This window comes from Mustela nivalis (genome assembly GCF_964662115.1).
Source record: "Mustela nivalis genome assembly, chromosome: 17".
Taxonomy (NCBI): Eukaryota; Metazoa; Chordata; class Mammalia; order Carnivora; family Mustelidae; genus Mustela; species Mustela nivalis.
The window spans coordinates 10,361,201-10,376,030 of record NC_139036.1 but is presented as its reverse complement, the minus strand read 5'-3'; the positions used below and the strand labels follow the sequence as shown (position 1 = coordinate 10,376,030).

The 14,830-nt window shown below is 44.5% G+C and overlaps 1 protein-coding gene across 8 annotated transcripts; it reads right to left on the bottom strand.

Annotated features, from left to right (window-relative positions):
• Positions 1-475: 475 nt before the first annotated feature.
• Positions 476-13,832, bottom strand: LOC309851025 (uncharacterized protein). Of its 8 annotated transcripts, none has more exons than XM_082705762.1 (7): positions 13,539-13,832; positions 12,511-12,841; positions 12,322-12,432; positions 9,773-9,861; positions 6,428-6,560; positions 5,847-5,942; positions 476-3,412 (listed from the first exon to the last, which is right to left on the bottom strand). In XM_082705762.1, exons 4-7 carry the CDS (start codon positions 9,803-9,805, stop codon positions 1,794-1,796), a joined length of 1,881 nt encoding a protein of 626 aa, XP_082561888.1. In that variant the 5' UTR covers positions 9,806-9,861; positions 12,322-12,432; positions 12,511-12,841; positions 13,539-13,832; the 3' UTR covers positions 476-1,793. The 8 variants fall into 8 exon arrangements, with proteins under 8 accessions (XP_082561888.1, XP_082561891.1, XP_082561885.1 ...); XM_082705765.1 differs by having other exon boundaries at positions 476-3,438; positions 12,322-12,419; XM_082705759.1 differs by having other exon boundaries at positions 12,322-12,419.
• Positions 13,833-14,830: the final 998 nt, after the last annotated feature.

Here is a 14,830-nt window from a genome sequence, read left to right as displayed (position 1 = left end):
ATTTTGTATGTATGACTTTGGCAAAACATATCCAGAAATCATCTAGCATATGATGCATATCAAAGGTACTACAGGGATGACTTTTCACTGAACTCATATGAATTTTTAAAACTGCGTGTATTATTTTTTTTTTTAGCCAACAACAAAAGACCTAACAAGTTAGTTATTTTCCTCATGGGGAAAACTGTTAAAGCTGGAGATAAAACCAGATATTAAGATGGAACTAAGGGGCGCCTGGGTGGCTCAGTGGGTTAAAGCCACTGCCTTAGGCTCGGGTCATGATCCCAGGGTCCTGGGATTGAGCCCCGCATCGGGCTCTCTGCTCAGCGGGGAGCCTGCTTCTTCCTCTCTCTGCCTGCCTCTCTGCCTACTTGTGATCTCGGTCTGTCAAATAAATAAATAAAATCTTTTTTAAAAAAAGATGGAACTAGAAATGTTTTATAGGCATATATGAGGGATCTCATGAGTTGCAAAGTTTTTCAGAGGAGGAATTTATTTGCAATTGTGGTGGTCAAGTGACACTTTAAGTTGGGTCCTAAAGAAGACTGACTTGCAAACTGAAAAGACTGATGTGACAACTACCTTTTGATTAAAAAAATAAAATAATAATAATAAACAAACAAACAAAAGAGGATTAATGTCTCCTCAGAAAAAGCAGAAAGCCCTGCTTTAATCAACAAAGTTCTCTTCCTGCAATCCTCAAATCAAGCCTGGGGTCATCATACAATGAGCTCATCACAATACTGAAAACTATCCTTCTTGGAGGAATTTGAGATGAAACGTGTATGTTAATCTTCCCTCCACTCAACACAAGTAAGTCAATCACAAGCAGTTTTAAGACATAAATTAGTTTTAACCATATAAATTCATTCTAAATGAGGTTATCATAGAAGAGGCCGCTAAAGGAAGGAAGGTCAAATGTTTCTCCACAACCCAAACTAACTGGCTCCAGGAAAGAAAAGTTTTTTGAAAGGACCTTGTTATACCTAACATGTTAACTACCACTATTTGAAAAGCTCTGATTCTAATAACAAGACCCTACTTGGAGGACTCTTTTTTTCCTTGCCTCCAATTTCTAAAAGTTACTAAGAATTTTATATATTTCAAAAATTATTTCCAGATGTCACCATTTCTTCAGAGTACTTTGTCTTACAATTTTCAGAACAAAAATCCTTTTTCCCTCTACCTTCAGTTGTGCTTTTCAGCTCTGAAACTCAAGCCCTGTTGAACTTCAAGCTGTAGCTAACACTTTAAACAGAAGAGAAGGACAGGGAAGTCAGTGAGAAGGGAGAGTTCAAAGTAGCCCTTTTACTGAGGACAGTACTGCTAGGAGGAGGAATGATTTACATTAAGGCAAAGATTTCTAGAAAGGCGGTTTTCAAATATACGACCGACCGTGAGTCTATTTGACTTGGACATGGGCGGTATTCCGATCAGTACAAGGAGGGGCAATGAGCTCAAGTTTAAACAACCGGAATTCCTTTGCACATTGGAATAGCCCAATCCTGGGGTTAGGGGAAAAAAATTCACTTCATGGTGACATCAGTCATCTTCAGGCACGATGAAAATATGCACGCAGAAAGACCGATGGTTGCTCTCGGGCTATTCCAGCTTCCAGATCAGTACTTTTTCACATGGATTTGTGGTATGCTGGCAGCTAATTCTTCGCAGGAGAAAATGGGAGGCAAGGATTCTCAGCCCTCAAAACAAAAGGGGGGGTTCACAATTATAGTAACTCATTAAAGTAAGATTCTTTGGTCTTTAACAAAGCGAGAGTCGGAATGACCACACATTCAGAGCGATTCTCCACTGTGAAGCCTCTGATGCCTAATGAGGGCTGAACTACACCTGAAAGCTCTGCCACATTCATTACACCCACAGGGTTTCTCTCCGGTGTGAATCCTCTGGTGCTGAGTAAGATGGGCACTCCTGCTGAAGGCTTTCCCACACTCGTGACAATCGAACGGCTTTTCTCCAGTGTGAATCTTCTGATGTTGCGTCAGGGATGAACTCTGGCTGAAGGCTCTCCCACAGTCTTTACAGGCATACGGTTTCTCTCCAGTGTGGGTTTTTGTGTGTTTTATGAGCGTTGAGCTCTGGCTGAAAGCTTTACTGCATTCTCTGCACTTGTAGGGTTTTTCTCCAGTATGAGTTCTCTGGTGTCGAATAAGGGCTGATCGATCACTGAAGGCTTTCCCACAGTCCTTACAGGCGTGCGGTTTCTCTCCAGTGTGAGTTCTCTGATGCTGATAGAGGTGTGAGCTCTGACTAAAGACCTTGCCACACTCGCTACATTCATAGGGTTTCTCTCCAGTGTGAATAAACTGATGGACAGTTAGGGAAGAGTTGTGACTAAAGGCTTTCCCACATTCGCTGCATTCGTAGGGCTTCTCTCCAGTATGAATAAACTGATGTTCAATCCGGGATGAGTCATGACTGAAGGCTTTACCGCATGCGTTACATTCATAAGGTTTCTCACGGGCATGAATTTGCTGATGTTGAATAAAGTGCTTTATCTGACTAAAAGCCATCCCGCACTCACTACATTCATGGGGTTTCTCTCCAGTATGGATTCTCTGGTGTTGAATAAGAGAGATGTTATGATTAAAGGCTTTCCCACATTCCTTGCATGCATAGGGTTTCTCTCCAGTGTGAATTCTCTGATGTACTGTAAGAGCTGAATAATTACCATAAGTTTTTCCACATTCACTACACTCATAAGGATTCTCTCCATGTTCAGATCTCTGATGCGGAATAAATAGTGCATTCTGAATTAAGGCTCTTTCATGTGCCTTCCCACCATGAACGCTCTGATGATGTTTGGCAAGGTGTGAGTTCCAGGTGTAGACTTTCCCATCTTCACAAGACTTCTCTCCAGTATTACTTTTCTGATGTTCTGTGCAATGTATACCATAACCAAAGGTCTTCCCATTCTGATTACATTCCACATTTTTTTCTCCATTATGAACTATACAATGTTGAACATAAACTGAATGATCACTGAGTATTTTACTACGTATATTACCCTGAAGAGCTTTCTCATTTATGCCCTTTTTCTGATGTCTTATTAATTTTGAATTCTGTTTAAAACTCTTTCCCTGAGCATCAGATGCATAAGGTCTCTCTTCTTCGGGGTGTCTTGATTGTATAACAAAGTCTGACTTCAGACTAACATGTCTGCCAGATCCAATACATTTGGGGTTACTATCGGCCATAGAAGTTCTTTTCTTGAGGAGAACTGTTGCTTCTTTCCAGAGTCTATCTTGAGCATCCTCTTTGATCTCTGCATATCCCCAGGCTTCCTTCAAACTGGAAGGAACATCACCCCCTGTGCTTTTCTCCATATTTATCCCCTGGTATGATTCTTTTCCAGAAAATAACTCCTTTGGGTTTGACCTCCTGGTCTCCAAATCTGGAGGGGAAAAGTAAAAATGTTCCCTGTAGTAGAAGGAGGAAATGACTCAAGTAGGAATGAGATAATAAAACTGCATACATACGATTAGTCACAAGTATAAGCCAAATAGTCAACAGATAATTTATTGAACACCTATTATGGGCTAGTCACTGTGTTATATGCCAGGATTCAATGATAAATGAAGCAGATGTAGTATCAACTCTTTTGAGGTTTACAGTCTTTTGGGGAAAACAAGTATTAAATAATTTTAAGAATGATTAATGCTGTAAAATTTGTGTGAGGGAGATTTCAATTGGAAACGATCAGTACCATACACTGGGATGATTACCCTGCCCCTAGCTTTTGAACCATGAGAATGTTTCCTGGCTTCTGATGCCACCACCACCAGCAGTCCCATGTTCCCTGTCTGGAGTTCAATCCTGCTAGGGACATCCTTCAATGCCTACCTCTTCTACTCCCACTGGCACAGCTTCCCAGTAACTCTCCTTGATTATGCCTGAGGTTGCTGTTGGATTCAGTAAAATCATTCGCCATATTTTCCCTTGCTACTGTGAATGTTAGCATTTGCCAGAGACTTGCTCAGCTTTCCCGTTTTTCCCTCTCTCTCTCTGGGCCTCCCCAAATACACACGTACATGCCCCAAGAAAAGACAAAGAGGGCCAAAGTTCAGGAGGATGCAGAAATTTTAGGAGGATCGGGGCTTAGGCTTACTACTAGTACTAATTCAGCTTTCTTATGGGTAAGCTATAAATGACATATGAGTTGTTGTAAAGTTGGGACTTTGTAATTAGGGATCTTGTAAGGAGTTTTTCAGCCCGATGAAGGGTAAGACAAATAGCACATGTGTTTTGCAAGCTGGACTACCTTCAACGTAAACTCAGTATATGGCTTTGGAAACCTTATATAATGTAGGAAAATGGAAGTTAAAAGAAGGCAATGTAAGTTAACTAGGGGGGAGAGTTGGTAGCAGGGCACTAATCCACTACCACATTAGCCAAAAAGAAGGAACTACCTGTTAATTCCAATGGACATTCTTCAGGTCCTTACTTGACCTCTCTAGTGTTTATCACTATGCACACCTCCCCACCCTGAAATGCTCTTTTCTGCAGGCTTCTATGACAAGAATCTGACTTGGTTTCCTTCTACTCTGGCCACCCTTTCCTAGTATCCTTTCTGGATTCCCTTTCCTTCATTTATTTTAATAAAATCTGTACAACATATCTCTCCTGCCATCACCCATTATTAAGAATTATTGCTATTTTATTATTTTGACACCATTTTGCCCCACGTGTTTTTTTTTAAGTACACAAGTGATACAGATATATACAGATATAGATAGACATCCAGCAGATACTTAAATCTGTATGTTCATTGGGCTTCTAAGTTCTCTTGCATGCCCTATTTCTCTCTTTTCACATTTTATCCACTCCAGTGTCTTTAATTACCACCTATTTCCTGTACCACCAGGTATCTCTTTCCCTCGCCAAGATCCATTTGACATCTCCATATATTTCTCTACCTTCTAGACACCGCTACTTAATTTTCGCAACTGCAGCAGTACTGACATTTTGTCAGACAAGTCTTTGTGGGAGGGGCTGTCCTGTGCATGGTAGGATACTTGGTACCATTTGGCCTTGACCCACTAGATGCCCATAGCATCCTCCCAGTCTTCAGACATGCCCCCTGGTGGCAAAACCGATCCTATTTGAGAACCACTGGTTTAGATCTGCTACAGACTCTTCAAGCAGAAGAAACAGAACTCACCTTCCATCCCATCACCCCCTAAACTCGCCATTTCTCCTATTTTTTCCATCTCAGGGAAATGAACTTCCATCTACCTACACAGCCAAGCCAGAAACCCGGAAATCACCTTTGTCTTATTTCTCCCCCACCTCCTACATAAGGTCAGCAAATTCTATCAATATTACAACCTTAAAATTGGATGTGAAATCACATTCCTTAGACTTACATTCAAATTCTTTCATTCTCTTCTCACTTTTTAGGTAGGCAAAACCTAGGTTCAACGAAGACAAAGTAAATGAAGGAGAGACTCCAGCCTCTAGAGAGGAAAAGGGAATGACTCATAAAATGCCGGAGGAAGGCACCACCATGATCACTGGATCGAGTGTCAGGGTTATACCTTAAGAAGGAAGTACCCTTCCTTGAGTCTGGGAAGAAGCAGAGTTGGGCTAATGAGACTCTGATATAACCAAATGAAGATGAGACTGTAGAAAATATTGAGACTCAATGTTGATATTAATATTAATCAATATTAATTAATAATTATTAATAATTAACAATCAGTATTAACTAATATTAAATAATTAATATTAACACTGAGTCTCAATATTTTCTACAGACTTGGAGGATTTGGGGAAGAACCCCTGACTTATATTTCAAAAGATCAGTTGTCTGCCTTATTCTCACTTACATATGCAGCTGCTTCTGGGCACTTCTCTCTCCTGCATCCACAGGTTTTCTGCTTGTTCCAACTGGGAGATGATATCAGGCTTAGAAAATGGAAATCCTACTCAAGGAAAAGAAATAGCATGTGACTGCTTCCAAGACAAAGGATCACCCATTTTCAGTCCCACTCTTGTGTTTTCAAAAGCAGAAAACAAGACAAATAATCGTCAAATGCAATTATATATTTTCTACCAAAGTAGGGGGAGAAACAGTTTAAGGATCTGCTCTGGGTCATGGAGGAAAATGTTAACCAAAGCCTCCTTCCTTCCTATCTTTCTTCCTTTTCCTTCTTTTGGCGGGTGGGGGGAGAAGCAGAGGAAGACGGACAAGCTGAGTCCCTCCCGAGCACAGGTCCCACACGGGGCTGGATCCCACGACTCTGAGATCATGACCTGAGCCGAAATCAAGAATCAAATGCTTAACTGACTGAGCCACCCAGACTCCCCACAAAGCCTCCTTTCTGATCATCCCCTCACAGGAGCACCAGAATTCTTAGAAAGCAATGGCATCCCAAAATGCCTACCTGTGGCAAGCACTCAACCTTACCCAAGGAGACCAGGTTCCTGTAGTTCTCAAGCATTACATCCCTGTACAAGTCTCTCTGAGCGGGGTCCAGTTCTCTCCATTCTTCCTCGGTGAAGTTCACAGCCACGTCCTCGAAGGACAAGCCCTGAAACACCTGCACAGGGTTCGGAAGTAACGGCTGAATATAAGGCAGAATTAGGGGAGGTCCATGGAATGGAGAGGAAATGGATCCAACCATGTTCACAGTGTCAAAGGCATACAGACTCGTAGGTTAAAGAGCCTTAAATGTTTTACCCTTTGACATACTGATCTTATATCTAGAAATCAACTGTAATAAAATGATCGGAGATATGAGTAAAGAGTTATCACCAGATTCCTCATCCATTTATAATTTGCAATAACAAAATAGTTCTAAATAACCTAAATGTTTGTGGAGAGTGGCAGAAGCAGCTAACTGCTCACTAAAGGACACGTCCCCTCCTCCTCTTTCTAGGTGGACAATCATTTCCCGGTCTCCTTTGCAGTTAGATGTGGCCATGTGGCTGAGTTTAAGCCAAGAGAATGCAAGCAGAAGTGAGATGCACCAGTTTCCAGGCCAGACTCGCATACGTTCCTCCATGCTATTTTCCCCTTGTGGCCGGGTCATGGGGATGACCCCAAAAGTGAGTTTGGGACCCATGTGCTAGAGATATTAGAGCTTCAGATAGCTCAAGGCCCTGAATGGCCACCCTATCAACCTACGACCCAGTCGTATGGTTACAAGAACAAGAAATAAACTTCTATTACACTAGGGCTACTACACATTTTGGGTCTATTGGTTTTACCAGTTACAAGTTAGCCAATCCCAATTAATTCAGAAACTCACACCCTCAAGTAGAAGGTATCAAAACAAACACCTAAAATATACAGGGGCAAAGGCTTGACAGGCGGCAAGCTTCAAAGAAACAGGTAGTTAAGGCTGGAAAGATGTAGACTCTTTTTTTTTTTTTTTAAGATTTTGTTTATTTATTTGACAGAGAGAGAGAGATCACAAGCAGACAGAGCAGCAGCCAGATGGAGAAGGGGAAACAGGCTCCCTGCTGAGCAGAGAGCTTGATGTGGGACTCAATCCCAGGACCCTGAGATCATGACCTGAGCCAAAGGCAGAGGCTTTAACCCACTGAGCCACCCAGGCACCACTGATGTAGACTCTTGATCTATAACCCGCAAAGTAATTAGTACCTGGGAAGGCAGACCAAAAATTCACTGGGCCTGTAGCTTTGGGGGAACAGGCTGGACAAGAGCCAGACTGCTAGCTTGTGCAGGATGCTTCTGGATATATTTGGCAAAGAAAAAGAGTTGAGCCCAGGAAAGAATTTACCAATTTTCAAGCTAAAACAAATAGAATACAGAGTCCAGAAATTTGGAGCTTCACTGGCTGGAAAAGCAAACTTGTTTCTAGATCTCATATACAATAGGAAGTCTAAAAGAGGCTTTGAACAACAAAGGTCCATTGAAACTTCCCAGCTAAACAAAGTAACTTAGCCCTATAAAAAAGATCAAGTTAAGGATATGGCGTTCCCATCCAAGCCTATTGCTCGCAACCCTTAAAGTTATCTTCATTAAGAAAGAGACATGGTACATAACAAACTGAGAAATATACCAAGCTTGAGACTTATAGCCAGGAAAGAATTTTGTGTGATTATTAGTATACGGCAAAGGGATCAGAAGCTTAAGTTTTTATAGGACAATATATCCATGATTTCTTTCTTTCTTTTTTTTTTTTAAGATTTTATTTATTGTTTATTTGCCAGAGAGAGAGAAAGAGAGAAAGTACAATCGGGGAGCAGGAAGCGAGGTGGGGGGTAGGTAGGGAAAGCAGGTTCCCCTCTGGGCATGAAGCCCAACTTGGGGCTTGATCCCAGGACCCCGGGATCATGACCTGAGCTGAAGGCAGGCACTCAACAGACTGAGCCACCCAGGTGTCCTATATCCATGATTTCAATGTACTTTGTACTTCCTTTTTTCCTGTATCAGAAGAAGTAGTACCTTTCCTCAATATTAAGCCACTTATGTCATTGACTTCCCAAATATTTCTTCTCAAAAATCTCATCCAGGGCGCTTAGATGGCTCAGTCATTAAGTGTCTGACTCTTGATTTCGTCCTGATCTTAAGTCATGAGATCAAGTCCAGGCTCTGCAAACAAGCAGAGTCTGCTCAAGATTTTCTCTCCCTCTGCCCATCACCCTGCTCTCTCTCTAAAATAAGTAAGGGGCACCTGGGTGGCTCAGTTGGGTTAAAGCCTCTACTCAGGTCATGATTCCAGGGTCCTGGGATAGAGCTCCACATCGGGCTCTCTGCTCCACGGGGAGCCTGCTTCCTCCTCTCTCTCTGCCTGACTCTCTGCCTACTTGTGATCTGTCTGTCAAATACATAAATAAAATCTTTTAAAAAATAAAATAAAATAAGTAAATAAATACAATCTTAAAAAAAAAAAAAAAAAACTTATTCATCCTTCAAGGCCCACTCCAAATCTCACTGCTTCTATTAGCCCGGGGCTCCTTAAAAGGGCTCAAAGATGCTGGCTGAATGAATAAAGCCCTCCCCAAACTCTCTCAGCCAGACATGCTTGCTCGCTCTCTTCTGAAACCATCCAACATTCTCCCTGAAGTAGAGGGTCAGTTAATTGGCTGATCTGTGCCACACGGATTTGTGGATGGGTCTTTTCTCCTCCCGGCAGATGGATACAAAAGGTACCTCACTTGCCTTTGCTGATCTAAGCCAAGTGCCTCAACTGGACAAAAGGGAACCTGGCTCTCTCCCCACCCTGCTCTCAGACCTCTGTCCTCTGTGGCCAACCAATAGGAGAGACTGCCGAGCCCCACCTTCAGTGCTACTTTCACAGAAAGAAACACCCAGTTGCCATGTTGCTGGCGGTCCATCCCACTTTCTTTCTTTTTTTTTTAAAGATATTATTTATTTCAATCTCAAGTAGGTGGAGAGGCAGGCAGAGAGAGAGAGATCTTTTTTTTTTAATTTATTTTTTATTTTTATTTTTTTAAAAGATTTTATTTATTTACTTGACAGATAGAGATCACAAGCAGGCAGTGAGTCAGGCAGAAAGAGAGGAGGAAGCAGGCCCCCTGCGGAGCAAAGAGCCCCATGTGGGGCTCGATCCCAGGACCCTGGGATCATGACCTGAGCCAAAGGCAGAGGCTTTAATCCACTGAGCCACCCAGGCGCCCCACTATCCCACCTTCTTAATCCCATCTTTGAAAACTGCCCAGGCTAATAGGACTGATGAGCTTCATGGGATGAGAGGGAAAATTTATTTCCTTCAGGAATTGAGATAAGATTTTAGGGATGAGAGGAAAATCCCCAACTCACCTGGGACTTTGCTGCCTGGAGAAGAGCAGCCATATTCTCCTCCTCAAGATACCCCTTTTGGAAAAGGGCAGACTCCCTTGATGCCGGAACTGGAAGGGAAGAATAATAAAGGAACCCAGTTTATTATTGTGTGTCTCGGACCCATTATATTAAAAAGAGCCACTTATGACAAAAAGTCCCTCTGACCTTGGCTGTCATGTGGTTGGAAGGATCCCACAGACACCTGTGTAATGAGGCTTCCAAGGTAACCTCAGAGAGTTGACTGAATGTAAACTAAGTCAGGGAAAGGTATGGTCATTAACTGGGTTCGGGATAAGCCTGAGCCTGTGCTTTGAGAAAATGGGGATCCCTGTGGTAACACCGAAACCCATATACTATTAGGGCTGGCACGAAGGTTCCAGACCTCCTGCCTCGACTCCTCTGTTTACAAATAGAGAACAAGGAAAAGGAGCCATGGAGGCAAAGGGCAACAGGACCTGTCCTGCCAGTTTAGGGCACAGGAAGCACCAGCCACCAGACTGTGACTATTCCAGGCCCCCGCTAAGACTGCAGCTATCCTAGGTTCGTGACACCGCACATGGGATCCACTGAATCGCAGTCTGTCATCTCGTACTCCCCTGCATCCCAAGCACCCAACATACTATGCCTGGTTGCAGAGCCCCAAAGTGTTGAGGATGAACTCCTAATCCCCCCAACTCCTTTGACTCCACGCCCATCAAGCAACCTGCTACTCACATCTCCTTTCCCATTTTGATTATTTGCCTACTGGGAGAAAACCAATATCAATGTTGAGCACTTCTTTGAGCTTATCTTTGGGTGGTGGGGTTATATGTCATTTATTTTATCCTCCATATAATTGTCTTCCTAACATTCCACAGTTTATTATTTCTTGAACCCTCACTCTCCCCTACCACCAAAAAGCAATACTTTAAGTCCCTTGTGGAGGCGCCTGAGTGGCTCAGTCAGTTAAGTGTCAGACTCTTGATTTAGGCTCAGGTCATGGTCTTGGGGGTCATGGAACTGAGCCCCCATATAGGGCTCCCTGCTCAGAGGGGAGTGTGCTGGAGATTCTCTCTCTACCTTTCCCTCTCTTCCTGACCCTCCCTGTGCACTCACACTCACACATGCTCTCTAATAAATAAATCAATCTTTTTATAAAAAAAAAAAAAAAGTTTTGTGGATTTGTTTGGGGAAGAAGGAGGAATTTCAAGTCCTTATCATTATAAACAGCACAGAGTTTCACGATTTAAAAAACAAATCGATGCCTCCTACCATGCTTTCTCACTAAAACAATGGCTCTGGAGGTTGCCTGCCTGCTTTTAAATCCTGGCTCTGCATGGCTGTAGTCAAGTTTCTTCTATGCTTCAGCTTCCCCATTGGAGAAATGGGAATAACAATGGTACCTACTTCAAAGCATTGTCCATTAATGTATATAAAGGGCCTAAATCGGTACCTGATACAGAATAAGCATTCAGTAAAGGTCATTTATCAGTTAATTCTTATTCTTACTATTTTCTGCATATCACCAGTAGCCAAAATGTTATAGGATTTCTTTCTATCCTTTGTTTTATGAAAGCAAAAGGCATCATCAGTGTATATGGCCATACCCCAAACCCCTACTTCCCCAGAGGATGCGTGTCCATTCCCTGTACTGAACTCTGACAATCAGTGAAAGATGGGATAGAGATGGGAACTTGTAAGGTTCAGGACCTTGGGAAATCAGAGGGGCTGAGGTCAGGATGTCTGGGAAAACCAAACAGACTGAAGCTAGACCATAGAAGCCCCTTCTCATCTGTGCCATCCTTTTGTAACTCCTTTTTTTTTTTTTTTAAAGATTTTATTTATTTGACAGAGAGAGAGAGAGACAAGTATGCAGATCAGCAGGCAGAGAAAAGGGTATGGGGGAGCAGGCTCCCTGCTGAGCAGAGAGCCTGATGTGGGGCTTGATCCCGGGACCCTGAGATCATGACTTCAGCTGAAGGCAAAGGTTTAACCCACTGAGCCACCCAGGTGCCCCCCTTTTGTATCTCCTTAAGAGAGAATACTTCTTAAAAGATATTGAAAGAGGGGCACCTGGGTGGCTCAGTGGGTTAAAGCCTCTGCCTTTGGCTCAGGTCATGATCCCAGGGTCCTGGGATCGAGCCCCACATGGGGCTCTTTGCCCCGCAGGGGGCCTGCTTCCTCCTCTCTCTCTGCCTGCCTCTCTGCCTACTTATGATCTCTGTCTGTCAAATAAGTAAATAAAATCTTAAAAAAAAAAAAAGATATTGAAAGAAGTCAGGAGCAGTTCTCAATCCTGCCAGAATTGGGCAGTGGACCGTGCAGATGCAGGCCCCAGCTCTGCACTTGACCTCTCCCATGTGCTAGAATACCAGTTCAAATCATCTGCTTCTCCATGCCCATTTCCTTTTCTCTGTCCAAAGAGTCTGACTTGCCCGCTCTCATCTTTTGGAGAGACATTAGGTAAAATAGAGATGTCTTACTTTTTAGAGTTTCAAGTGAAACGGGAATGATAATAGTGAAATTACTACTACTCATGGAGCACTCACCATGTACCAGATGCTCTCCATAAATCACTTGTTACAAAGGAAGAAACTGGTGACTTGCCCAAGGGCTCAGAGTTGCCCACGCACATTTTACAAGGCTGCTGTAAAGAAAAACTAAGATAAGATTATTGTGTGCGCACTGCAGGTGTCCAGCTAACCTAGCCGCAGAAGCCTCTCACTTGTGTTTCTTACCTCTGTTCTGGAGTTCGTGGTTCTGATCCACCATAACCATAGCCTTTGCACCATTTGGGTGAAGCAACTTCACCCAAACCCTCCATGTCTCTTCCTGGGGATTACCAGCATTCTCCCAGAGACTCTAGTGAGAGATTCTGGATTGAATTCTTCTTTTTCATTGTATTTCTCCTTTCATTCTCTAAGACCCCATTCATAACAGTGATTGGGGAGTCTGAAACAGTATATTTTGAGCTAAGACTAAAGAAGTTCAGCAATCATTCAGGCTTCAGGAAGCCCTATTCACAGGGAAGTCTCAGGAAATGTTCTCAGGGAACCTTTCCCCAAGGGCCTGCAGAGACAGACACACAGGAACATAGATAATCACAGACAGCAGGTAAAGACATTGTCACTAACATGCCTGAAGGATATACCAGTGCAGGCCGTAGTGGGTAGTGGCAAGCGCCCTGCGGGGTTCTCATTTCTATGTACCAGATGGCTAGGTGACCCCAAACAAGTAATTTTTCCTTCCTGGGTTTCAGTTGCTTTTTATGTACAAATGGGGAGGTGGATACCTACTTTTCATAATGACTACTCCTGATTGAGTCCATACTTACTGCTGGCACTGTGTCAACTGTTTAACTGTTTCATACCAAATTTCCACTGAATCCTCAAAATCACCACGTAAGGTACGGACAATAAAATTGACAGATAAGGAACAGCCGAGGCCAAGCTCAGTAACTTGCCTACGGACACATCCTTGAGCTAGAGCCGCTTTCTCGAGATGCAGACAAAGATCTCTTACGTCCACGTCCTCCCTCGTCAACATTATCTCGGTCTACACAACGGATCCACCACGCCGTGGGCTGCAAGGGCCCAAGGGCAGACGCGCGTCGGTCTCTGACCTGAAAGCCTTGACGACCGCGCGGGCCCTACTTGCCTCTCCTTCTAGCCAAGCGCTTCAGGCTTGCGGGCCCCCAGCCCGTTTCTGAGTAATGGGCCTGGACAGGTCTCAGACTTAAACACACGTACACACCACCACCACGTACCCACAAAACTCAGAGCAGAGGGGCAGGGTCAAGGTGGCCGAGCCAGGACAACTCCCCAGCTCCAGAAGGGATTACGGGCAGGTCAGCGGGTCCAGGGAGATCCCCAGGGGGACGCACGGCCAGACCCCCAAGCCTGACAACCCCCCTGCTGGACACACAACCCTGTCCAACGTCTGCTCCTTCCTCGTCCGGACACCAAGCTGTTCACTATAGAGAGAACAAGAATATATGAGCCGCGAGCCGAGCGCGTCCGGACAAAGGAGCCGGAAGCGGAAGCGCGCGCCGAGGCTCCTGGGAAATGTAGTCCGGCCCTACCCGGCGCCTGCGTTCGGACAAGCCCCGGCGAGACTGAGTTGAAGCCTGGCCCTGACCTCCCAGACTCCAGCTTGTTCTGCCTCGCAGGCAATCTCTTGAGTGGACCTAAAAAGAGAGGTTAATGTTGCAGCCCTGCGAAAGTGGACAGGAAACTTTGGGGGTGTTTACTAAACCGTCAAGGACTGTCTAGATTGTTTGGGGGAGGGGTGGGGTCTGGAGAGCAGAGCTCTCCTCGGGTGAGCTAGTCCCTCTGGTCACTCTTCTTAGAATAAGCGGAGCTGCAGCCCTGCTTCAGAAAGCCCAACGCGACAGCCCCACGCTCGAGGTTCTGCATCTCCAGGAATCCCGGGGTTGCCCCGTGCCCTCACATTCTGGGGCAGATCTCAGTGGTTCCCACGCTCCTGCACCCTTAGCGCAGAGCCCGGGTCCTCTGATGGCCTTTTGGGTTCTTGTCACCGAAGTGTAGTATTCTGAGACGCGGAGAGGTGACTCTCCCCCGGCGATAAACACATCTCCTGCATTACTGTTCTCAGCACGTTGGTGTTCACGTCTCAGGCCAAAAGAGTGCCGCGTTGTTTCCTCTTTGCTAGCCATTTCCACATGCATGACAGTCCTCCAGATCCCTTAGAGATTGATGTTATATGTATCCAGGTTCAGTTAATTTAGCCTTTTGGGGGGATATTCTACAACCAGCTCTCCACGGTGGGCCTATCCGACTGTACTGCTACTCGGTTCTACTGCGACAAGATGGAAGACAGTTGAGTTGTTGGTGTCTTCTTTATCACTTCCAGAAGCAGGAAGTGTGGAGAGGGTGCGTACCCTCAGCTTCTAGGACAAACCCCCAGGCTCACCACCACCTCCACTCCCCACCCCACCTGAGTAGGACAACCTGTACATAAGCCCAGCCTATCCATGCTTCCTATCTGTGCCCCAGATCCTGTCTTTCTAAGCACTTTTCTACCCAGAGCGCAGGGAGC

What these genes read in the sequence shown, in the direction of transcription:
- LOC309851025 (XM_082705762.1), bottom strand. Translation starts at nt 9,805, where the DNA reads ATGGCTGCTCTTCTCCAGGCAGCAAAGTCCCAG. An exon ending in TCCAGGCAGCAAAGTCCCAG is followed by an intron (nt 6,561 to 9,772) that starts GTGAGTTGGGGA and finishes AACCCTGTGCAG; the next exon opens with GTGTTTCAGGGCTTGTCCTT. An exon ending in CAGGAACCTGGTCTCCTTGG is followed by an intron (nt 5,943 to 6,427) that starts GTAAGGTTGAGT and finishes TTCCTTGAGTAG; the next exon opens with GATTTCCATTTTCTAAGCCT.